This window comes from Anguilla rostrata, chromosome 1, assembly GCF_018555375.3.
Source record: "Anguilla rostrata isolate EN2019 chromosome 1, ASM1855537v3, whole genome shotgun sequence".
NCBI classification, from domain to species: Eukaryota; Metazoa; Chordata; class Actinopteri; order Anguilliformes; family Anguillidae; genus Anguilla; species Anguilla rostrata.
In genome coordinates, this window is record NC_057933.1 from 4,616,369 (window position 1) to 4,642,436 (window position 26,068).

At 41.8% G+C, this 26,068-nt stretch overlaps 1 protein-coding gene across 12 annotated transcripts; it reads right to left on the reverse strand.

The window, feature by feature from the left end:
• Positions 1-1,657: 1,657 nt before the first annotated feature.
• On the reverse strand, positions 1,658-25,351 carry LOC135233929 (uncharacterized). Of its 12 annotated transcripts, none has more exons than XR_010324093.1 (6): positions 10,438-10,796; positions 6,856-6,965; positions 6,361-6,690; positions 5,473-5,703; positions 4,263-4,386; positions 1,658-4,148 (listed from the first exon to the last, which is right to left on the reverse strand). XR_010324093.1 is itself a non-coding variant. In XM_064298742.1 (6 exons), the coding sequence occupies exons 2-6, from the start codon at positions 17,770-17,772 to the stop codon at positions 4,121-4,123; spliced, it is 711 nt and encodes a 236-aa protein (XP_064154812.1). In that variant the 5' UTR covers positions 17,773-17,780; positions 21,231-21,568; the 3' UTR covers positions 1,658-4,120. The 12 variants fall into 12 exon arrangements, 11 of the variants coding, with proteins under 11 accessions (XP_064154812.1, XP_064154563.1, XP_064154651.1 ...); XM_064298742.1 differs by lacking the exons at positions 5,473-5,703; positions 6,361-6,690; positions 6,856-6,965; positions 10,438-10,796 and adding exons at positions 16,326-16,556; positions 17,175-17,504; positions 17,706-17,780; positions 21,231-21,568 and having other exon boundaries at positions 4,332-4,386; XM_064298493.1 differs by lacking the exons at positions 5,473-5,703; positions 6,361-6,690; positions 6,856-6,965; positions 10,438-10,796 and adding exons at positions 16,326-16,556; positions 17,175-17,504; positions 17,706-17,780; positions 21,231-21,568.
• Between the last annotated feature and the right edge of the window lie 717 nt (positions 25,352-26,068).

Below are 26,068 nucleotides of genomic sequence, written 5' to 3' on the forward strand. Positions count from 1 at the left end.
CAATGCCTGGAAACCAGTCCGATTGAAAAAACAAAACTCATTGCGGATTCAGACAAAGCAACAGAATCCGACTGTGATGAGAACGAAAGCGAAATTAATTTTCGTCTGTCGTAGGCGAATGGCTGAAACAATCGCTGGTGCAGAAAATAATATTATTCAAATGTAGATTTTCTTAAAAAGGTCAGTTTGTTCCCCTAGTTCACGGGGTAAATCTGACAGTGGAGTGTGGAAGGGTGAGTTGTATTTGTAGGCTGGAAGGACCCCGGTGTGCTCATCCGGCCCCGTAGTCCACCAGGGGCCAGCTGTGCGGTCCTCTCTCATGACCCCCCAGGAGCTTCCATTGTCCAATCGGGTGCTGTGGCCAATCGCGCAAGTCGTGGGTGCGGTCAGCACGATGTCAGGGTGAGGGTTCTTTCCAACCTTTGGAGTCAGATGGCGGCACCCTCGGCAGCCAGCCTTCGGGGGGTGGTCGGCTAAATGGGGGGGGGGGGGGCGGGGATGGATGCAAACATAAATGTGCTGCATCCATCATGGTCAGTGGCCAACCACCCCGCCCCTCTAGTCCACAGCCAGTCTGCCAGGCTGGTTTACAGACTATACGACGTGTCACCCGGGAGACCAAACCCTTTGATCTTTCATCATTGTGAACATATTTTTAAATTATTATTCAGATGCGTCAAAATTTGACGATGTCTACGTCTGCATCCGTACAGTGCGAGCCTTCGTCCCCACCGATGATACAATAATAAATAAATAATATCTCTGCCTGTTTTCAGAAGGCAAACTTTTTAATGCACATGTGCATTTAATTCGTTCTTTATTTTCTCAGTAGTAAGTTGTAAATGTCTGACCTTTTAAGAGTCTTTTACAAGATTCTGGGCCCCCCCCCCAGGAAAACGTAGCTGAAGAGCTCAGTACAAGAGCGTCATAAAACAAATTTATCTGATTCATTTTTATATTTACCAATGGATCTTAATTAAAAGAATAAGATAATAATGTCTGATAGCGAAATCAGCGAAATAAAAGCGGACAGATGGTTGTCTCGGCACACAGTTAATTTAGTACTGAATAAAAGGTGTGGACCTCTCGAAGGGTGTCACTGACTGCGAGCGTGCAGTCTGTACTATTCAGGGAAGCAAACACGACATATCTTATTATATTTGAGGGTGTGGAAGATAAAAAAAAAACAACCGCAATGATTAAATGCTAAGCTTCTTATCTACATCGCAGTCATGTTGTGACAGCTGATACTTCCTTGGGTCTTGCTTCAGAAGTCAATCTTACAGGAGTTGCAAGCAAAGTGCAAATATTTAGTGAGTTTGCTTCATTTTTTTTTAAAGTAACAAGTATTGTTCTTCACAAATTGTGAAGGAATTCCACTGGCAGTCAGCTGAACAGCATTAACAACGTTTAGTCAACATACCTGTTTACAATGGAAGATTTGGCTTAAAGCCCAAAATCAAGAAATAAAGACAACATGTAACAGTACATGAGAACACTGCAAAACCTTGTGAAAAAGCATGCTGGAGTGCCTGGCTCCAAATGTGTAGATTATTTGGTTCCTGACGTTTACTTTAACCAAGACAGTTTCACCAGAAACCAGATTTCTCAATCAAGAGAAATCACCGAAGGAAATGACGAATGGCTCTCTAACATCTCAATTAAATAACATTACATTTATTTGTTAACGAATGCTCCTATCTAGAATACAGATCCAGTGTTCTACATACAGTCCCTTAACACAGCTGGATGTTTATACAAACAAATTAGGCCAAGAACATTGCTTAAGATACAGCAGCAGCCCCCTATTTGGGATTTGAACTCACAACCATTTGAGTAACAGGCCATTACATTACATTACATTATAGGCATTTAGCAGATGCTCTTATCCAGAGCGACGTACAACAAGTGCATAGGTTCATGATGTAGAGGTGCAAGGCCAAGATCACTAACTGACATAGTCTTATGTCAAGGAAACAAATATAGTCTGAATTGTTGAGAAAATAATCCCTGTTTAGTTTAGAAAGACCGCAGTGATAAGGCACTCTATTACACGTATCGTGGAGAGCATTCACAGTACATCAGTATTAGAGCCCGACCGATGCCAGATTTTTGGGTCCGATGCCGATCCCGATTTTTGAGAGTCCTAGCCCACCGATTACCAATGTTTTGACCGATATTTTGTCAAAAAGTGCAACATTTTCAAATCAATTTTAAACACTTATATTTTAGAACTTTTAACTTATAAGCAAACAAATAAATAAAAATAAACACACAAAGAACTTTTTGATAGATAAAAAAATGTAAAAGATGATATTAAATTAATTATATATATTAACACTATCTTCAAGTGGTGTGAATTCAAAACAACTCCACATGTTGCTTTTACTCCTTTCTTTTCCAGCCATCTACGAAAAAATCTGTTTTCCAGTTTCAAACATGTATTTTTATGAATATTATTATTGTTGTTGTTATTCATTTGTTATTATTTCTTAGTATCTACTCTCAGTAAATGAATTAAATTTTCTTATTTTATTCCTACTACATGATCTCAAAGAGTAAGACTTTATCTAGCGAGCTTCCCTGTCCATAAGAATTCGGTAGTGAAAAAAACTACAATGCGCTCTGACGCGTGACTAGATGACACACACTCACTGCAATAACGCATTAGCTGTTGACGTAGCCTCATTATTTCTTATTATTTATTCTCAGTAAGTTAAATTAATTATATTTTATTATTTTATTCCTACTACATGAAAAAGAGTAAGACTTTATCTAGCGGAGCTAATGAGTGAATCAAGTGTAACGTTAGATGAAACTAAATTGACTGGATAAAATATGTAACGTGAGGCTTGTCCATAAGAATTCGGTGGTGAAAAAAACTACAATGCACTTTCGTGCAGATTACCCGCGCTAAGTGTTGGTTGATTCACTTCTCCAACAGCAATCCTTCTCTCGTGTTATCACGACAAAGCTAGATAACATGGCTTAAAATGATCCACGTTAGAAGTGTTTTATCTGCGTTTTTACTATCTGGTTAGCTTAATACGATGACGCGTGACTAGATGACACACTCGCTTGCAATAATTGTTGGCTATTGACACAGCATCATATAGTAGCTAATATCATTATCTCAGATAAAAAAACAAATGCGTGATGCATTCAATCACCATTTTATTTTGGCTGGTTATTTATTTGAGAACAGCCTACAGCGATGTCCTCTGGAAATGTAGATCCTACGCTGCTTATGTGCTCACTACCGCTTCATAAAGTAAATGTAGATCCTACGCTGCTTATGTGCTCACTACCACTTCCTAAAGCTAGCTTGCTAAAGTGAACCAAATATGTTAGCTAGCTAGCTCGCTCGCTTGATAATGAGGATTGATAAACATAGTGGTAGTATAAACGCATTTAATTAAAAACTTTCACTAAATATACATACCTTTATTGCGGCAATTGAATCTGTGCAGACAAGTCTTGCAGTGGAGAATATTGGATGAGGCACGAGTAACAAACGTCTTATTACAGAAGTAGCGCGGCAGCTACTGCAGTTCACACTTGTATTAGAGCTCCCTCTACTGGATAATTCTAGTAAATAGCAATTACAACGTTCGAACAGACAAGTACAGATAAATAATCAATGTTTTTTTTTTTGTTTATTATACTTATTTAAAAATCGGGACACATCGGCTGCGTAAGTGATCCCGACGTCGTCAAAAAAGTCAAATAATGGCCGATATATCGGCCAAACCGATATATCGGTAGGGCTCTAATCAGTATGGCTATTTCAAACAAACACAGCAGCTGGCTCTCTGATACATACATGCAGCGTTTTACACAAACAAACCTGTATTTAATAAATTAATAGAAAATAATTAATATGAGTTTTTTTAAAAAACAGAGAATCAGAACAAAACTGGAGACATATTCCCCCAAAAAGCAAGGAAGCTGAACTCCCGGTAAATGGTGAGCTCTACACATTGCTGCAAGAATGGTGTCCGTGAAGAGAAGTCCGCAACAGAAACCGAGAGCTCTAGTCAGACATCTGCTCAGAGACACCCGCTCAGACATCAGATGGAATTCCTGAATAGTTTCAAGCGAAGCCCAGTGTCGTCAGGCATCATCCTCCTCTGGGATTCCTGCGTTTCCTGCGATGAACAGCAAGAGAGATCAATTTTAAGACAGTATAAATTTAAGAATAACAGAGTAACAGAATTTAAAAAAAAAAATGTCTTCAAAATTACAGGAAGCCAGTCAAATACCGTTCTCTCCAAATGCAGTAAAAGCACACAGCGACTGATACCAGGATGGCAAAAGAAAACAGCACCCACGGTGTGGTACAATCATGGCCTCCGGTCTCCGGTTTGTCCGGATTTGTATCACAGCCTAGAGCACAGCAGATAAAAACCATGAGCAGCCTGAAAACAACAGCAGTGGTGCCCAGTGAGAGGAGAATAAATAAAACAGACTTTTAAAATGACTGCCCTCATCGGTTTCCCTTTCTTTTCCTCCTGACTCTGCATTCAAGCAATTAATTTACGTCCTAATTGATATTTAATTATTCTTAATCGCCAGCTTCGGTTGCAGATTTCTTAAACAAGGACGTGGCAAAAAACGTTTTCAGAGTTTGCCCATATCCACAGATTATTTAATCTTGTGGATAAATGTACCCTTTCAGTGAACATTCGGGGACAATGTGAAGATCAGTTATACTGAGAAGATACTACAGTTGATATCTGGGATCTGGAATATACCACCCATGCGCCAACTGTTGGCCCGGTTCACAAATAAGTAAAGCCCAACTGAAACTTATTTGAAATGAATTGTTTACACTGCATTCATGCAATTCACATACATGGCTATACAAATAACATGGCATTTGAAAGATGAGAGTATTTAATTCAATTACTTTAATCGGACAACTGGCATGGATGTTTACCAAGATAAGTTCATTAAAATGGGTGGTCCAACGACACGTTGAGACAATGGGTGTCATCTGTATGTATTTATGAGCTGTGCTACAGTTCTATGTTAGCATGGTTAACTTATATTTAGCACTTTAGTGACGTACATACACACGCTTGTTAGCCAGGCCTGATACTATTGGCCATATAATTGAAGTGGATGCGTGGTATGTCCGTCAGGATAAATGGCGCTGCTGCATTAAAGTGATATAATGCTGAGTGATGGTGCGAAGGTAAGATTGCCAACTCTTCTATTTCAGTCTCACCAAGGACTGGTTATTGCTGCTTGTACATATTTTTTTTTGTAAATTTGCCTGCTTTTTACCTTGCCTAAATTTGCTGCCTCCATTACCTCATATAAAATTGTGCTATCAAGATCATTCTGGGGCAGTTACTAAGTTACCGTCAATTGTCCCTTTGAAATAAACAAATAAAAATTTTAAAAGTGCACCGAGTATTTACGTAAATGCGGTGTACGGATTGGTGGAGAGGAAATCAGGAGCCGTACTTGTGTTGTAGAAGTGGTTTGAGCTGGTCCCCAAACTGCTGCTTACGGTGCACGTGTAATTGCGCACGCAGGTCTCAAATGGATACAGCTTACTGCCGTCGGCCGAGAGATTTTGGGCCGAGCTTGGCACTTCAACCCCGTCCGCCAGCCACACAAACTTGGGAATGTCCCACTGCTCAGAATCATGGGATACCTCACAGAGAAGAGGGATTGACACTCTGGGTGCGACTTCTGCAAATAAAATATGCACAAATATTTACATAGGTGTGTGTGAGTGTTTGTGTGAGTGCGTGCGTGCATGTGTGTGTGTGTGTGTGTGTGTGTGTGTGTGTGTGTGGACTTGTGTTTGTGGGTGTGTGTACAGTGAGTGAGAGAGACAGAGAGAAAACAAAACATGTAAAACAGAGAAAACACATTCAAATTTGACTCATCGCGTGTTAGTCTGCGTTCTTCATTTGCTTCACAAAGCAAGCCAACAGACCATCGTCATTTTGAATGAGACAGAAAGAGAGAGGGAGGGAGACAGAGAGAGAGAGAGAGAGTGTGTGAGAAAGGTAGAGAGACAGAGGGAACAGCAGTAGAGAGAGAGTGTGTGTGTGAGAAAGGTAGAGAGACAGAGGGAACAGCAGCAGAGAGAGAGCGACAGACTCGGCAAGGACAGCCTGGCGATAGGCTGGAGAGAGAGGGGAGAGAAAGAGAGAGGGAAGGAGGGAGCGAGCGAGCGAGAGAGAGAGAGAGAGAGATAAACAGCAGTAATCAGAAGCTGTCAGAGCCGCACAGCAGCTGCGGTGTAACTGGCACTGTGGCGCTGGAGACAGGAGAAGCCGTTTGGCCCCCCGCGAGTCGCCGAAAAGACGAAACTCTACGGCCGACCGGGCGCCAGCTCACCGCTCTCTGTCACGGTTCGACGGGCGGACGTCTGATGTCCATCGCCGTCCGTGACGGTTATGGTGTAATTTCCGAAGTCCTCCTTGGTGAGATTAAGCACCCTCAGTGTTAGTCCGTCCTGTTCGATGGACATACGGGCATTCCGGGCGGGGGGGTAAACTCTGAACTTTGACCCAGTCTGACCTTCCACCATGCTCCACTCTGGATCCAGCACCCTCTCCTCTGGTGTCTTTTTGATCGTCGCCCTCAGAACCAGGGTCCGGCTCAATGCCACGCTGAGCGGCCGCTTGCTTGGAAATTCAACCGTCAAACAGACGCATGGCCACGCCCCTGAGCAGAATTAAGAAACAACAACAAAAAAAAAAAATAAGAACATCTACCGTCAACAATTTCACCTCGCGATACGTTCCATTTAAGAAACGGACTATAAAGAGTGACTAAAGATGTGGCTGATTAAAGTTTACACCATGAACTTGTATCTTGTTATGCTCTTACTTCCTTCAGTCAGACACATCTGTGGACAGAGCTGAACTCACATTGCACCAGCAGCAGTGCCAGCACCGGGGCGAGATGCCAGCGCCTCACAAGCAATTCCATTCATGCACCTGAGAAGACCAGAGAAATGGCTGTTACAATAGTTACACCTCCTTTCCGTGTCCTTCTGCACTGAAACGTAAAGCTGCGGTAACATGACGCTAGGGAAGAATCATTCTACGTTCTCCTTAATGTGACGATGGGCACGCTGTGCACATACTCTTCTTTACAATTATGACGTCACCAGTAAATAATCTATCGCTGTCACTCAGGCTATCTTCGGCACTCCCATAGTCAGTGGCGTCATTGAGTGGAATGTTGTTATTCTGAAGCTATTGTTAGACAATTGTTTACCTCTTGGTCCTCCTCCAATATATTTTGGAACAAATGAAAACAGTTACGCCCCATATCTTGGGGCTCCCCTTGGGTTCGGGGCAAAGTTTTAAAATGATAAATTACGCCCTTGCCTTGGTGGTCAGTGGAGAAATTTGTATGACGTGTGATGGACTCCAGGAGCAGGACTGAGTTCACTGCATCCAGAGTTTGTTTCATGACTAGTGGATCCTGGATGAAGTGATCTTTGAAACGGACATGGTGAAAGATTAACATGGGAGGGGCTGCATTACATGACATTATCACAGTGCAGCCAGTTAGCAGATGCTCTCATGCAGAGCGACATACGCAGCTTTTACACAGCATACCCGCTGCATTATCAGCTGCATTTACAGCACCAGCCCCGGTGACAAATTCCTCCTCATTCATCATGTTACCAAGCCCACTTGCTTCTTCCCCGTCTCTGATTTTCAAACCATACATGCCAGCCAGACCCCTCCTGTTAACAATTAACGGAAATGGGACTGGTCTCCTAGACCCGCGGTTAAAACGTAGCCCAAATGAGTTTGTTTCCAGTGTAGTCATTGATATCAGTGCAACCATTGTGACATAAAATGATTAAATATGTAAAAGGTGTTTTAGTGTTTGTTATCTTGCTTTGATAAATCTCAACTCATTCTTTCCACACGCTTTCAAAACTATTCACTTTACATACAGTCTGATGGTTTTCAGCGATGCAAGACGTCCTTAAACAGTACTGGGACAAATTATGGACACATTGGATTTAAAGAAGAAGATTAGTACAATTAAGTTTTATCTATGCCCTGTAAAAATATATACGGAACTATTACCTTCTTAACCACGAGTGGAGACCTATTGTACGCCGCTTTAGATAAAATCGTCGGCCAAATAAATGTAAATGAAAAAAAAAGTAAATGACCACCAGTAATTTAAAATTAATTCTTTAAGCCAAAAGAGTTTTATTTGCATGAATATAGAAAAATACTGAACAAAGAAATATATGTTCAAGATTATTATTATTATTATTATTGTTAATAAACTTTTATAAAAATGATTATAAAATGTCTCGTTGCAAGATACTCTACATAAAACTGCTCAATTATGTAGGCATGAATTACTATATAAGAAGATGTAGTGATTATTATTTGTTTAACATAAATGCGAATTATTTATTATTTTTTGTTTGATGTTCCCTGCGGAAAACTCCAACTCAAATAAGGTGATTTAAGACGTGTCTGTCACGGTTGCGGAAGGTGGGACCGTGCTCAAAATTCGAAATACGGACCTGTCACCTGATAAATAAATAAGTAGACTACTGACATAGGTATACGTTTTAAATATTACATAACAGGACGAAAACGAGAAGCGTTCCTGTACGATTGGGATTGCGACTGGCTTTCTGTTTCACTTGGTTTCTTGGGTATAGTGACTATTCGATACTGTTACATAGCGGGGGTGATCTTGACAAAATAAATAAATAAATAAAAACTGTAAGGGGGAATTATTTTTGATCTTTTCTCCACTCCAGACCTTACATTCCCAACCAGTAAATAAATGGCGACCTTTACTTTCTCTTTTCCATTCCTCATGTCATCTCTTTTTAATATCACTTATCGCTTATCCGGGGGCAGGGTCGCGGGAGGTGCTGGAGCCTACCGAGCGGCAGCTAGCACAGCTGAGGCGAGTGCGCTACGCACCGCGTCACCGTCAGCCGCCCTTCTGTCCTTCACAGGACACCGCAAATGAAGTGACTCCACCTAGGGAGGCAGAGCGCGTGGCCAAAGCGTAGGCTACGTCAATTCTGCCGTTTTTTGTTTTTTTTTACAAAGCCCGTTATCCTTGTTTATTCTCCCTTATCCTTAGGCTTCTCCTTCTTAGGGACATCCTTCTTCTAATTCTCATTCTCTTCATCTTTCGGCTTCTCCCTCTCCATCGGCGTATCCTTCTCCTTATCCTTATGGCCTCTCCTTAACCTTTGGCTTCTTATTGTTTAATGTCTGCCATCATATCAGCCAGCTGTTTTTATTCTGAAGTAACCGCACCCGGAGCAGAGCATCTGCTAAGTGATGATAATGCAATGTAATGAAGTTGCTGCAATGACCAGCTACATTAAATCCTCATGGAATCTCTAATCCATTTTAAAGGCACTCCAGCCATCATAACTAACTCAACACTCAACAAAGAATTAAGTGCACTTACCAATGAGGGTTTAGTTATTGGGAAACGAGCGTCCTGCCCACCCAATCAAAAAATGTAAGAAATTTTCATCCAACAGCCCCCCGCCGCCCACCCAATCAAAAAATGTAAGAAATTTTCATCCAACAACACCCCCTCGACAGCTCCAACAGCCCCCGCCCACCCAATCAAAAATTAAGAAATTTGCACAACCCCCCCGCCCCCCCCCCCCAAGAACATCACGCCCCCCAAATTGGCCACCTGTTATTTCTACCAGCCCACCCTAATATAGCAGGTTAAATCCGGCCCTGGTTAAGTACCGGTTTACAAATAAATTTGCAGCCTGCTAAAAAAATAAAATAAAATAAAATACATTTTAAAAAAATTAAAAAGACTGAATAAAAAGCAGCAGCATCTCCAAAAAAGGGCTTGTTTATTAACATTAAAATATTTATGGCCTGATTCATTAAAATCAGGCCATCAGCTGATTGGTGTACAGTCTTCCATTTTGTCACTTGCAATCTGCAGTGGAATTAGACTGAGGTTGCCCAGGCCACACAGACCTTTTTTAAACTGAGGACACGTTTATCCTCTTTTGGAAGCTGCCTTGAATTTTTTCCTCTTCTCCTCTCTTCATTTTGAAACCTTCTTGGAACTTTGTTACGTTTTTGCCACTTCAAAAATTCGTAACCATTCATGGTTTGTGCTCATACTGGGCGATCTTGTCTGATTATTCCGTGAATCCTGACGATAACGCAGCATTCCACACATTCGGGGCGCAGTTCTTGTTTGCCTTTAAATAATAATAATAATAATAATAATAATAATAATAATAATAATAAAAAATAAAGGAATTAACGCCGCAACCCTGGGTGCGGCCCACCCATATAAGCATCAGATCTTCAGTTTGATGTCTCACCGTATATGAACAAATTGCGTGCTACGATGCAGTAGCAGTGTATTGGCACCAAAGTCTCCTTTCCCATTCAAGCTAAATATTCTACAGCACCTTACCTGAATTCAAGAGAAACGAGCCAGTCACTTTTCTTGATCCTCGATTAAAAAACAATAACAATATTTTGGAATATTGTGGCAAGCTACGGTTGCAATTCTCTGCTGCAGTTGACGGAAGGTTTTCGCTGCAGCGTGCGGAGAGGGGCAGATATGAGCCGGCGCTCGGCGGCGTTTGTTATTGGCTTGTTTTTTGTCAACGTAGCGGCGACCTGGAGGTTGAAGTTCGTCTTTTCTGCAATATGTATAGTTTAATGACGCGTGCTGTCTGGCTAGAATTAACGGAATCTCTACCACGATTTGATGTGACTGTCAACTGCATTTGAAGACGTTTGAGTAAACTGCCATGTAATGTACGCTACATTCTTGTTTGTGGTTATCACGTGTTATAAAGGTGCTGGTACTTTATGTAGGCAGGTTCGTCAGCTTTCTCGTGGTAGTCAGTGTGTCTCACCGTTCTGTTGATTTGCTTGGCTGCAAATGACAATTCAAAATGTGTGTTTAGGCTTAAAGCAGTTAATAACATAGCACAGTGTACTAGGAAATGTAGGGGAGCAAAGGGAAAGGCCAATACAAATCTTAAAATGCCCCTACATTTTTTAAAGGGGGCAAAAACGCCCCAAGAATATGCCACTGACAATTTTTGTATCGTCTGTGGTTTTGTAGGCCAGGCCTACTTCTTTTCTTATTTTTCTCACTTAAATGTAAATGTAAGAGCTTGTTTAAATGTAAAGATGAAAAATGATTTCATGCACTAATGACTAGAGCCATTTTCAGAAATGCCCCCAGAATTTAGATTGTGGGCGGAGCAAAGTTCACCGTTATAAAATGTAAAATTTTCTACACTGGCATAACACCAGTAAACAGTAAAGTAATAAATGATGTAACAGTAATAACAGTAATTAAATTGTTGTGCAGTGACAGATTTAATACATTTTAATGAAGTATTGTGCATTGAAGTTGTTGTATAACAAAGACACACGCATGAAAGAAACACAGACAAACACACGCATGCACACACACACTCTCCCTCTCTCTCTCTCTCTCACACGCAAACAAACAAACAAATACACAACAGGAATATGTCTAAACTAAACATTTGTCTGTCCAAAATCTTCCTCTCCCAATGCAGCCCCCCCCCCCCCCCCCCGACACACACACACACACACACACCAACTGTACTTTGTCTGTATTTTAATATTTTTTTTGTTGCTGTTTGTTTTGCTTTTCTCAGAGATAAGTTATGATCGTGCCGATGCATCGCTTACGTCTGGTGTGAGCAGCTCATTGCCACCGACTCCGGTAATTTAAATTCGGCTGCCCGTTTCCCTTTTATTGTTTGTTGCAGGCCTACTGTACTCACGCTCAGGACCACTACTGACTATCCTGGGACGTCCAGCCGTCAGAGGCCTCTTGGAACCATTTATTATTATTATTATTATTATTATTATTATTATTATTATTATTATTATTATTTTATTATTATTATTATTATTATTATTATTTTTTTTTGTGGTTCTGCGGGCGACTGTTATCGCTAGTCGTTTAGTTTCCCGCCAATAATGGGGCCTGGCTGTCTGGCGGCGTGCTTAAGTGCTGCTGCCCACTTCGCAATCTGGCAAATGGACTGCATTTATAACACACACACACAAACACACACACACACACGCACGCACGCACGCACGCACGCACGCACGCACGCACGCACGCACACACACGCACAAACACACCCACACACACACACACGCACAAACACACACACACGCACAAACACACACACACACACACACGCACAAACACACACGCACACATGCACAAACACACACACACACACACACACACACACTCACACACACACGCACAAACACACACACACACACACACACACACACGCACAAACACGCACACACACACACACACGCACGCGACCAAACGAATGTTCCCTTTTAGGCTCTGCCTGGCGGAGATAATAAAAAAAGTCTAGGAATCCAAAGTATGGTGAGCATTGCCATACCTAAATGAGGTCTCCGGCTGTCGATAGCCAACTAAGCTAGCTTGACTATTAAATGGACAAGTGGTGGGCAGCACGGTGGTGCAGTGGGTAGCACTGTCGCCTCACAGCAAGAAGGTCCTGGCTCTTAAATGGAATGGACTGCATTTATATAGCGCTTTTAAGTGCTTTACAATTGATGCCTCTCATTCACACACACTCACAGGCCAACGGTGGAAGGCTGCCATGCAAGGTACCAATCAGCTCGTGGGAGCAATTAGGGGTTAGGTGTCTTGCTCAGGGACACTTTGACACTTCGGCACAACGGGGGATCAAACCGGCAACCCTCCGACTGCCAGACAACCGCTCTTACCTCCTGAGCTATGTCACCCCAATCTGGGTTACTCCTTTACCAAAGGAACGGTATGCCAGTCAGCAGTCCAGCAGGATTGTGCTGAATCCTCTCAAACTGCTTGGCCATCGCAGTTAGGGCATAAATTACATTGTTGGCCAAATGCCCCAGGCTCTGCGTCAGTTAGGGCAGGACTGTAGGTGGTACTGTTGACCAAATGCCCCAGGCTCTGCAGAATCTCCCTCACCAGCGTGGGCCGATCAGGTAGAATACCTGTTTGATAAACATTACAGGTGAAAAGACAGCTAACAAACTCAAGACATAAAGCTGTAAAAATAAAAAAAAAGTTTTACCAAAATGACATGTAAATAATGTCTTCCCTTTTTCCCCAGTTTGTTTTTCAGTATTCATCAACTAAGCTTAAACTTAAATTGAATAAACGCCATGAAAGAAAATGTGGCTTGTTATTACTCTGGTACGGCAAAGATAATTTGTACAGTTTATTAGTACATATTGCTTGTACAGGTGAAAAGCATCACATATATCATGCTCTGCTACCTCTCTTGGACTTAGTGTCTCAATGGTATTCCCCCACACCATAGGGATACTATGTCCAGAGGTGTTAGTAGAGCATGGCATAAGTCATGCATTCACTTGTGCTTGCACCAAATATTAATGGGTCCCATCCATACCATTTAGATTTTATTTTGATAATATTTGATTTGGAGTAGACGTCTTTGTGGTAGAAGGTCTTAGGTAATCAGATTGCAGTTCATAGTCTTTTCAGATATACTTCTCACACATAAACAAATTGCACATAAAACAAAAAAAAAACAACAATCAATAAGAAGCCTTTCTGAAAAGAATGTGGTTTAAGAAGTAACTTAAACCCGGTTACGATGATTCGGCTGGCCTGACCTCGCCCAAGCTGCTCCAGAGTTCAGAGGCCTTAACAGTGAGGGGCCCAGTCACAGTTTGTTTTCCAGTCTAGATTTTAGAACAGCCAGAATGTTCTTGCCTTCACCTTGCCTCTGCCTTAAGGATCTCAGGCTGGCTCACAGGGGGATAAAAGGTTCGGAACATAAACAGCGGCTAAACCAATGCAGTACTTTAAAGAAGTGATCAGTAAAATCTTAAATTCACTCCTACATCTTATTGGCAATCGAACCCACGCCTCGCCCATGCAAAAAGGGGCGAAAATAGGAGTGATGTCATCTTTTCTGTTGTGCTAGAGCCTGGTGGCAGCATTCTGAAACGCCAGAAGCCAAGATAAAAATAAAGCAAGAGAGTTCCATTACACTACAAGCATTATATTACCAATCCAGTGTGATTTACACAGCATTATACGTTGCATCCATTTATACAGCTGAATACATACTGAAGCAATGCAGGTTAAGCACCTTGTCCAAGGGTACAATGGCTGTGTCCTACCGGGGAATCAAACCTGTGACCTTCAGTTTACAAGACCAGCGCCTTACCCATCATGCTACGCCGCCACCCTGAGTTACAATCACTAGAGCATCTTGAGGTCTGCAATGTTCCTGAGCTTTTATAAAAAAATACAGGACTGGCCCCGCCCTCTTAATCTGCTCTCCAGAGGCCCGTTTGTACTTCACTGAGTAAATGGGGGCGCTGAAGAGCAGCATGCGGAGTCTTCCTCTGTCTCTCTACCTTTCTCTCACACACACACTCTCTCTCTGCTGCTGTTCCCTCTGTCTCTCTACCTTTCTCTCACACACACACTCTCTCTCTCTCTCTGTCTCCCTCCCTCTCTCTTTCTGTCTCATTCAAAATGACGATGGTCTGTTGGCTTGCTTTGTGAAGCAAATGAAGGACACAGACACAGACACAGACACAGGAGTGACATAGCTCAGGAGGTAAGACCAATTGTCTGGCAGTCGGAGGGTTGCCGGTTCAAACCCCGCCATGGGCATGTCGAAGTGTCCTTGAGCAAGACACCTAACCCCTAACTGCTCTGGCGAATGAGGCATCAATTGTAAAGCGCTTTGGATAAAAGCGCTATATAAATGCAGTCCATTTACCATTTACCATTCCTCGTTTTTAACGTTTTGTTTGAGGAACGCCACGGCCATTTCAGTCGAAGCCGAGCCTCGTGTCATCGGTCCGCATCTGAGGCACCCTGGAGTTTCAGTTCCTGATCCGGGATGGAAGCTGGTGGGTCAGTGTTTCTATGCCTACTGACAGGTGAACAGCAAGAGAGATCAATTTTAAGACAGTATAAATTTAAGAATAACAGAGTAACAGAAATGAGTAACAGAAAAAAAAAATGTTTAAAAAAAAAAAAATGCCTTCAAAATTACAAGAAGCCAGTCAAATACCATTTTCTCCAAACGCAGTAAATGATGACTGATACCAGGATGGCAGACAGAATTCCCACAAGCACCCGGAGTGTGGTACAATCCTGGCCTCCGTTCTCCGGTTTGTCCGGATTTGTATCACAGCCTAGAGCACAGCAGATAAAAACCATGAGCAGCCTGAAAACAACAGCAGTGATGCCCAGTGAGAGGAGACTAAAGCAGACAGACTTTTAAAATGACTGCCCTCATCGGTTTCCCTTTCTTTTCCTCCTGACTCTGCAATCAAGCAATTAATTTACGTCCTAATCAATATTTAATTATTCTTAATCGCCGGCTTCGGTTGCAGATTTCTTAAACAAGGACGTGGCAAAATGTTTTCCCATTTGTTTGCCCATATCCACAGATTATTTCATCTCGTGGATAAATGTACCCTTTCAGTGAACATTCGGGGACAATGTGAAGATCAGTTATACTGAGAAGATACTACAGTTGATATCTGGGATCTGGAATATACCACCCATGCGCCAACTGTCGGCCCGGTTCACAAATAAGTAAAGCCCAACTGAAACTTATTTGAAATTAATTGCTTACACTGCATTCATGCAATTCACATACATGGCTATACATATAACATGGCATTTGAAAGATGAGAGTATTTAATTCAATTACTTTAATCGGACAACTGGCATGGATGTTTACCAAGATCAATTCATTAAAATGGGTGGTCCAACGACAGGATGAGACAATGGGTGTCATCTGTATGTATTTATGAGCTGTGCTACAGTTCTATGTTAGCATAGTTAACTTATATTTAGCACTTTAGTGACGTACATACACACGCTTGTTAGCCAGGCCTGATACTATTGGCCATATAATTGAAGTGGATGCGTGGTATGTCCGTCAGGATAAATGGCGCTGCTGCATTAAAGTAATATAATGCTGAGTGATGGTGCGAAGGTAAGATTGCCAACTCTTCTATTTCAGTTTCACCAAGGACTGGTTATTGCTGCTTGTACATATTTTTTTTGTAAATTTGCCTGCTTTTTACCTTGCCTAAATTTGCTGCCTCCATTACCTCATATAAAATTGAGCTATCAAGATCATTCTGGGGCAGTTACTAAGTTACCGTCAATTGTCCCTTTGAAATAAACAAATAAAAATTTTAAAAGTGCACCGAGTATTTACGTAAATGCGGTGTACGGATTGGTGGAGAGGAAATCAGGAGCCGTACCTGTGTTGTAGAAGTGGTTTGAGCTGGTCCCCAGACTGCTGCTTACGGTGCACGTGTAATTGCGCACGCAGGTCTCAAATGGAGACAGCTTACTGCCGTTGGCCGAGAGATTGGGGGTCGAGCTTGGCACTTCAACCCCGTCCGCCAGCCACACAAACTTGGGAATGTCCCACTGCTCAGAATCATGGGATACCTCACAGAGGAGACGGATTGACACACTGGGTGCGACTTCTGCAAATAAAATATGCACAAATATTTACATAGGTGTGTGTGAGTGTTTGTGTGAGTGCGTTCGTGCATGTGTGTGTGTGTGTGTGTGTGTGGACTTGTGTTTGTGGGTGTGTGTACAGTGAGTGAGAGAGACAGAGAGAAAACAAAACATGTAAAACAGAGAAAACACATTCAAATTTGACTCATCGCGTGTTAGTCAGTGTTCTTCATTTGCTTCACAAAGCAAGCCAACAGACCATCGTCATTTTGAATGAGACAGAAAGAGAGAGGGAGGGAGACAGAGAGAGAGAGAGAGTGTGTGTGAGAGAAAGGTAGAGAGACAGAGGGAACAGCAGCAGAGAGAGAGCGATAGACTCGGTGAGGACAGCCTAGCGATAGGCTGGAGAGAGAGGGGAGAGAAAGAGAGAGGGAAGGAGGGAGCGAGAGAGAGGGAGGGAGAGAAAGAGAGAGGGAAGGAGGGAGCGAGAGAGAGAGAGAGAGATAAACAGCATGAATCAGAAGCTGTCAGAGCCGCACAGCAGCTGCGGTGTAACTGGCGCTGGAGACAGGAGAAGCCGTTTGGCCCCCCGCGAGTCGCCGAAAAGACGAAACTCTACCGCCGACCGGGCGCCAGCTCACCGCTCTCTGTCACGGTTCGACGGGCGGACGTCTGATGTCCATCGCCGTCCGTGACGGTTATGGTGTAATTTCCGAAGTCCTCCTTGGTGAGATTAAGCACCCTCAGTGTTGCTCCGTCCTGTTCGACGGACACACGGGCATTCCGGGCGGGGGGGTAAACTCTGAACTTTGACCCAGTCTGACCTTCCACTATGTTCCACGCCAGATCCCGCACCTTCTCCACTGTTGTCTTATTGATCGTCGCCTTCAGAACCAGGGTCCGGCTCAAAGCCACGCTGAGCGGCCGCTCACTCGGAAATTCAACCGTCAAACAGACGCATGGCCACGCCCCTGAGCAGAATTAAGAAACAACAAAAAAACAATAAGAACATCTACCGTCAACAATTTCACCTCGCGATACGTTCCATTTAAGAAATGGACTATAAAGAGTGACTATAGATGTGGCTGATTAAAGTTTACACCATGAACTTGTATCTTTTTATGCCCTAACTTCCTTCAGTCAGACACATCTGTGAACAGAGCTGAACTCACATTGCACCAGCACCAGCAGCAGTGCCAGCACCGGAGCGAGATGCCAGCGCCTCACGAGCAATTCCATTCATGCACCTGAGAAGACCAGAGAAATGGCTGTTACAATAGTTACACCTCCTTTCCGTGTCCTTCTGCACTGAAATGTAAAGCTGCGGTAACATGACCTTTAAAAAAAAAAAAACAACAACAAAAAACTTACAGAACAAGTTTCTAAATACATGACTAAAATGAATAACACCTCTGTGTATTATTGAAGTAGAAACAGAAACGGAGGGCATTTGAGCGATTCGAGTCACTGAAAAAGCTGACTCACCCCATTGTTTTCAGCAACCATACACAAAATCAGTCATGTGACTTCACATTTTTGAATAGTATTTAATTATGCACACTCTGCGATGGACGAAGGCACACTGAAAAATTGGTTATCACATTTAAGTTCAAAACAACTTGTTTATTTTTTTTACTGCTTTTACGGAAGAAAAAAAATACACATCACACGTGTTTGTGCTTTATAAAGCTACAATATGAGGCTAAACCTGTCAGGGTTCTGTTGTCTTCCCCCTTGTTGTTCTCTGTTGGCCCGCCAGATGGCGGTACCTCTGTTTTGTGTTCAGTTGATTGTTTTATTGTTTCTCGTTATCTAATTATTAGTTGCGTTTTGTCTCGTGTTCCCCTCCCTCTCTGTGGCTTGATTGTTCATCGTGCCCTCCTGTGTCTCGTCTCCGTCTTTCTATTTAAGTCTCCCTCTCGCCGACTCAGGCGCTGGAATCTTTTGCTTTGGTTTGGTTTGTTCGGTTTGCTGCCCGCCCGCCCTGTTTTCCCTCGTTTTTGTATTTTTGTATTTTTGTTTTCTTGTGAATTTTTTGAGAATTTTTTGTTTGTGAATTTCGCCCTGCGAGGCTTTTTGTTCATAGTTTAACTTGGACCCTGCAGGTAATCTTGTTGTAGCTTATTCTTCTGCCTCTGTAGCTTATTCTTCTGCCTAGTCGGTTTTGCAGATGTTAGACCAGAATAGTGTTCATTGTTCGGCTAGAAATGGCTGTACAAAATAAGTAATTGCCCCGGACCCAAGGGGAGCCCCAAGATATGGGGCGTAACTGTGTTCTATTGTTCCAAAATATATAGGAGGATGACCAAGAGGTAAACAATTGTCTAACAATAGCTTCAGAATAACAACATTCCACTCAATGACGCCACAGAAAGACGTAGCCTATTGAATGACGTAGAAGTGAATGCACCGAGCAGGGGTTTGTTAGCTCGAGTGTTGGGATGTAGTTTTTAACCAACCATTGCTCAGCCTATTTGACTTCTCCGATGTCTTCATTCGCCGTGCTTTCAAAAGGGTCTTGTTAATAAAAATCAGGTAATCCACAGAGCTTTAAAAAAAAAAAAATCAGATTATTTAGTGGTCTTGCCGATGAAAATGCACCTATTTTATAAATGAAGTTGTAAGCAAGCCTTTATTGCACTTGTACTTCAAAGCTTCCGGTGTTCATGGCGTTGTGGTGTTCATATCCCTTCAAGATTAAACTGTTACTGTCTTTTTCATGATTAGCTGATTTTACTAAATCTGATCCTATAAATGTTTTGACGTGAATGACAAGACAACACGGGAATTCTCAATGGTTGATTACGGATTATTTATTATTATTATTATTATTATGATCATTACATATTCTTCATGAAATTGGCACGCTTGTTAACCAAGCAAATAAATGAATACAGTTTGAGTTTTATTGTTATGCAGGCTACGTTGCGATTTAAGTTTATGGTAATTCTTGAAAGCGTTTACTTTCTCACGTATTTACGAGTTAACGAAATATTACCAAATTAACAAACTGAAAAGGGTCTCTCACCAAAGTATTCACTTAACCCGTAATCAACAGTCGTGAACAAACGTGAAATACACGATGTAATCCCACTGCAGACTGCGAGAACTACTAGGAATATAGTATAACTGTATTCATTTATTTGCTTGGTTAACAAGCGTGCCAATTTCATGAAGAATATGTAATGATCATAATAATAAATAATCTGTAATCAACCATTGGGAATTCCCGTGTTGTCTTGTCATTCACGTCAAAACATTTATAGGATCAGATTTAGTAAAATCAGCTAATCATGAAAAAGACAGTAACAGTTTAATCTTGAAGGGATATGAACACCACAACGCCATGAACACCGGAAGCTTTGAAGTACAAGTGCAATAAAGGCTTGCTTACAACTTCATTTATAAAATAGGTGCATTTTCTGATAATCTGATTTTTTTTTAAAGCTCTGTGGTTATCTGATTTTTATTAACAAGCCCTTTTTGAAAGCACGGCGAACGAAGACATCGGATAAGTCAAATAGGCTGAGCAATGGTTGGTTAAAAACTACCTTCCAACACTCAAGCTAACAAACCGCTGCTCGGTGCATTCACTTCTACGTCATTCAATAGGCTACGTCTTTCTGTGGTGTATTTTCAAATTTACCCCACCCCCTCCGCAAAATAAGACAGCGAAACTAAGTTTGCCTTTTCCCCAGGTTCCAGTTATTTATTTATTTTTACAAAACGAAAAGGCTTGTATTTATTTAGCTGCTTATAAAATATCTGGGATGTAACTAGGGACACACCCCCAGTAATATAAGGATGAAATATAAATCAGAGCATGTATACCTAGCATTTTAGAGCATATTTCTGTGTATAAACAGGCCATCGTGACGCGCGACAAGCCGAAAAAATAGAACTGAAGCGAAAAACTACGCTTCAGTTCGCTTGTGTCGCGCGAGCTTCGCAGCCGGTACGCGACGCGTTCGCATCTGGTGGAGACGACGTCGCCCGCTGCCGTTGTAATAACAGTACTTCAACTACGCTTCAGTTACGCGCGTAATACGCGCGTAGTGCGCTCGCGGTCGATACGCGTGCGGTGGGTGCCCGGCTTTAAGTGTGTGCACAGCGTGCCCATCGTCACATTAAGGAGAACGTAGAATGATTCTTCCCTAGCGATGTGCTTAAGAAACTATCCAAAACTCAAAAAGTATGCGGAACAGCAGCCTTGACAAGTGGAATGTGGAGTAGTAACCACGGTTTCGTTTACCCAGGTGAAAAGAAACTTAAAGAAATTTAAAGCAACAGCATTTTGTTAGCTTCATTGATTCAAACAAACCCATACCGTGAAAGGCGCTGCAGTCTCTGTTCAATGTTGTTAAAGTAAATTTTAAAAAAATAATAAAAAATAAATTAGAAAAGTTTAAATTCAATTTCAACCTTAATGACCAAAATGCAGTGCCTCTCTCGTTTCCGAATAACTTGATTTGGCTCTGAAGAATTAAAATAGGCCTACGTGTAAAAGAGTCAGCTTGCACGGTCATCAACAGCGACTGTCATCTAAACGTTCTGATCGGAATTTCCCGGTCATTGCGATTCGCACGCCATTCAAACCGCGATATTCGCATAGCCTATTACAGCATTTAAACGAAGTGTAACGCAATTACGCGCACAACCACTCTCCGCTGGCAATGTTAAATGTTTAAAAAAGTTACCTGACTGACGAAGGCTCAGACAAGTGGACGAATACTGTGTCTGTCTCGTTTCGTGTCTACTGGAGACGGCGATATGGCCGTGGTGGCGTGGATGTTTCGTCTGGAATCGTAAACCAAACACTTACTTTCAAGAGTGTTCACAGTGTTAACACAATTAACGGAAATGGGACTGGTCTCCAAGACCCGCGGTTAAAACGTAGCCCACAATGAGTGTTTCCAGTGTAGTCATTGATATCAGGGCAACAATTGTGACTACTCGGAGCCTTGAAAACATTAAATAAAATATGTAAAAGGTGTTTTAGTGTTTGTTATCTTGCTTTGATAAATCTCAACTCATTCTTTCCACACGCTTTCAAAACTATTCACTTTACATACAGTCTGATGGTTTTCAGCGATGCAAGACATCCTTAAACAGTACTGGGACAAATTATGGACACATTGGATTTAAAGAAGAAGATTAGTACAATTAAGTTTTATCTATGCCCTGTAAAAATGTATACGGAACTATTACCTTCTTAACCACGAGTAGAGACCTATTGTACGTCGCTTTAGATAAAATCGTCGACCAAATAAATGTAAATGAAAAAAAAAAAGTAAATGACCACCAGTAATTTAAAATTAATTCTTAAAGCCAAGAGTTTTATTTGCATGAATATAGAAAAATACTGAACAAAGAAATATGTTCAAGATTATTATTATTATTATTGTTAATAAACTTTTAGAAAAATGATTATAAAATGTCTAGTTGCAAGATACTCTACATAAAACTGCTCAATTATGTAGGCATGAATTACTATACAAGAAGATGTAGTGATTATTATTTGTTTAACATAAATGCGAATTATTTATTATTTTTTGTTTGATGTTCCCTGCGGAAAACTCCAACTCAAATAAGGTGATTTAAGACGTGTCTGTCACGGTGGGACGCAACTGCGGACCGAGGGGATCTAAAAGTAAACCCCGAGGGGTAACCACAAAACCGCCGAGCGATAGAAAGGGACAGGGGAAATACCAAATAATAAAGAGCTAAATAATCACTCCCTCCACTCACTGAAACTTCTGTCAGTGGACTCAGAAAACTAAAAGAAACTAAACACTGCCACAGCGTAGCTACACAGAAAGTACAACCCCACTAGAAAAACAGAGTGGAATAACTTACAAAAGCAAAATGACACTCGCAGCCTGGCGGGTAGAAAACAAAAGGAAGACTAAAGAGACGAGGGCAAAATGTCCTCCACAGCGCTAAGAGGTAATCAACTCAGAGAAGAAACCAAATGGTGATTGAATCTTGCAGATAGGCTCAATGCAGCAACTTCTGCCGATTCTTACACACCAAGAGCATGACAAACAATGAGTCTGCACAGAATCCCAGAAATCAGGTGCTAGATATAGGGCTCCCACACCTGACCCTCATCAGGGACAATTAACTCAGAGCCAATGCCTGTGAGGTGCCATCACCTCACTATATCACTCACACACCTGCCCCTCATCAGGGACAATTAACCCACAGAAATCAGAGTGAGAGGTGCCACCACCTCACAGTGTCTTGGCACTTTTAGCTGGTCAACCAACTGTTTACTGGCTGACCGGCCTATATAATCAGCCAGTCCACCAGTTTGGCCACCTGCTTACTCTACCATCTTTTTTTATTATTAATCCTTTATTTAAATAGGAGATCACATTGAGATTGGAATCTCTTTTTCAAGTGAGACCTATATACATACGTAAGAAACACATACAGGCATAGAAACAGACAGATACAGTTCAGGCACATGTTACAATTAACAAACAGACAGCATACAATCAATCAAAACATTTACATACAGAATGTTAGTTTGTGTATGCGCTTGTGCGTCTTGAAAAGAATTCCAGATAAAAGGGGCAAAGAATTTAAAACAGGACGGACCAAACTTGGTTCTCGCATGTGGTGTGTCTAAAATCAAATAATCAGATCTTGTGGAATAGTTATTGACCTTCAGTGTGATTAATGTCGAGAGGTAAGGGGGAAGTTTCATGATAAGAGACTTATAAATAAACAAAATGCAGTGCCACTCTCTTCTTTTTGTTAAGGAGAGCCATCCAACTTTATCACAAAGTAAACAGTGGTGAGTACGATAACCATACCCAGCAATAAAGCGCAAGGCACTGTGATAGACAGCATCAAGAGGTATTAAAGTGGTAGCAGTAGCATGCCCATAGATAATATCCCCATAATCAAATACAGACAAAACAGTTGATTGTATAATAGTTTTCCTATTGGCAGGAGAAAGGCATGCTTTGTTTTTACAAAGGAATCCCAATTTAATTTCAAGTTTCTGAGCAAGGTTGTCCACACGTGTCTTCAAGGACAGTGTACTATGCAGCCAAAAGCCTAAATATTCGTAAGAATCAAGAGTCTCAATTTGCGCACCATGGAGAATGTGAATACCAACATAGGGGGAAACCTTTTGTTTAGTCTTTGAGAAATAGGTACACTTTGTTTTATCAGTGTTTTAAAGAAGTTTATGATCTATGAGGGACATCTGAAAACCATCAAAAGCACACTGCAAATTGGCGATGGCCACACTGAGCTTAAAGCCAGCAGCATATATATAAGCTAGCATCGTAACCAGCTTTGACCAGCCACAAACCCGGTATGACCAGCAACAGACAAGCAATGAGACAACCATGTTAGAATCCCAGCCGGTCTTAGCTGGATTTTTAAGCAGGGTTGATATTACATTTATTAGATATTTGGCCTACGTGTCTTATGCCAAAAAAGAGAAACGGTTGCGAAGTATTATAGCCGATCAATCGTAAAACTCTGTTAATAAATGCAGTGTTTCCATAATTTGTGGCTGTATTTTACACAATAAATTGTGGTTTAATTAATTAATACCTTCCCTTGTAATGTCACCCCTGGGTCTGATCTTTTAAAATAATTCCGACAAAATTCCCAAATCTTAGTTAATTTCAGTGCATGCAGTGTGGCTTGTCCTACATATGTAACTTCAACCAAGCCTGGCCACCCAATTTACCGAGTAAACTGTCCACATCAGGCTACTACTTTAGCTATAACACTAGCGAATGGCGGAAATTAAACAACCAAGATTAAATTATATCAAATTAAAAACATTTCACGGCACACCCTAGTAACACACTTACTAACGTGTTAAAGCGTCATTGCCCAGAATTAAAGACAACAATTAAACACACTTACTTGAAGAGGTACAAAACACACAGGTGAGAATAAGGCTGTTACACTAACTCTGTTTCTAAGATACTGCGAACCAACCTCCTCCGAGGAACTCCTCTTTCCTGGCGTGTCAGATTTCAGGTAGCTAGGCAAATAAGTAGACTACTGACATAGGTATACGTTTTAAATATTACATAACAGGACGAAAACGAGAAGCGTTCCTGTACGATTGGGATTGCGACTGGCTTTCTGTTTCACTTGGTTTCTTGGGTATAGTGACTATTCGATACTGTTACATAGCGGGGGTGATCTTGACAAAATAAATAAATAAATAAATAAATAAATAAAAACTGTAAGGGGGAATTATTTTTGATCTTTTCTCCACTCCAGACCTTACATTCCCAACCAGTAAATAGCCTAAATGGCGACCTTTACTTTCTCTTTTCCATTCCTCATGTCATCTCTTTTTAATATCACTTATCGCTCATCCGGGGGCAGGGTCGCGGGAGGTGCTGGAGCCTACAGAGCGGCAGCTAGCACAGCTGAGGCGAGTGCGCTACGCACCGCGCCACCGTCAGCCGCCCTTCTGTCCTTCACAGGACACCGCAAATGAAGTGACTCCACCTAGGGAGGCAGAGCGCGTGGCCAAAGCGTAGGCTACGTCAATTCTGCCGTTTTTTTTTTTTTTACAAAGCCCGTTATCCTTGTTTCTTCTCCCTTATTCTTAGGCTTCTCCTTCTTAGGGGCATCCTTCTTCTAATTCTCATTCTCTTCATCTTTCGGCTTCTCCCTCTCCATCGGCGTATCCTTCTCCTTATCCTTATGGCCTCTCCTTAACCTTTGGCTTCTTATTGTTTAATGTCTGCCATCATATCAGCCAGCTGTTTTTATTCTGAAGTAACCGCACCCGGAGCAGAGCATCTGCTAAGTGATGATAATGCAATGTAATGAAGTTGCTGCAATGACCAGCTACATTATATCCCCCCCCCCCCCCCCGCCCGCAACTACGCCCAAATTGGCCACCTGTAGTGAGCACTGGGGGGAGAGAGGCAGAATCCCCTGTGGCAACACGCCCACGTTCTCAGACTCACCTGACAGGTGACGTGTCAGCCGGGAGGTAGAGATAAGCCGGGGGTTTAGCGAGGGAGAGGAGAGCTTCCTGACGTGGCAGTCTGATTGTATGTTTTCCAGAGCCATCTGCTCGAATAAAGTTGTTTTTGCACACTTGAAAACCAAGCCAGTCGTTTTTCTCTGCAAACTCCACACACCTGTTATTTCTACCAGCCCACCCTAATATAGCAGGTTAAATCCGGCCTTGGTTTAAGTACCGGTTTACAAATAAATTTGCAGCCTGCTAAAAAAATAAAATAAAATAAAATAAAATTTAAAAAAAAACATTAAAAAGACTGAATAAAAAGAAGCAGCATCTCCAAAAAAGGGCTTGTTTATTAACATTAAAATATTTATGGCCTGATTCATTAAAATCAGGCCATCAGCTGATTGGTTTACAGTCTTCCATTTTGTCACTTGCAATCTGCAGTGGAATTAGACTGAGGTTGCCCAGGCCACACAGACCTTTTTTAAACTGAGGACACTTTTATCCTCTTTTGGAAGCTGCTTTGAATTTTTTCCTCTTCTCCTCTCTTCATTTTGAAACCTTATT

What these genes read in the sequence shown, in the direction of transcription:
- LOC135233929 (XM_064298132.1), bottom strand. Translation starts at nt 17,772, where the DNA reads ATGGAATTGCTCGTGAGGCGCTGGCATCTCGCTCCGGTGCTGGCACTG. An exon ending in GCTGCTGGTGCTGGTGCAAT is followed by an intron (nt 17,505 to 17,705) that starts GTGAGTTCAGCT and finishes AATTCTGCTCAG; the next exon opens with GGGCGTGGCCATGCGTCTGT. An exon ending in TCGAACCGTGACAGAGAGCG is followed by an intron (nt 16,557 to 17,174) that starts GTGAGCTGGCGC and finishes TTTTATTTGCAG; the next exon opens with AAGTCGCACCCAGTGTGTCA.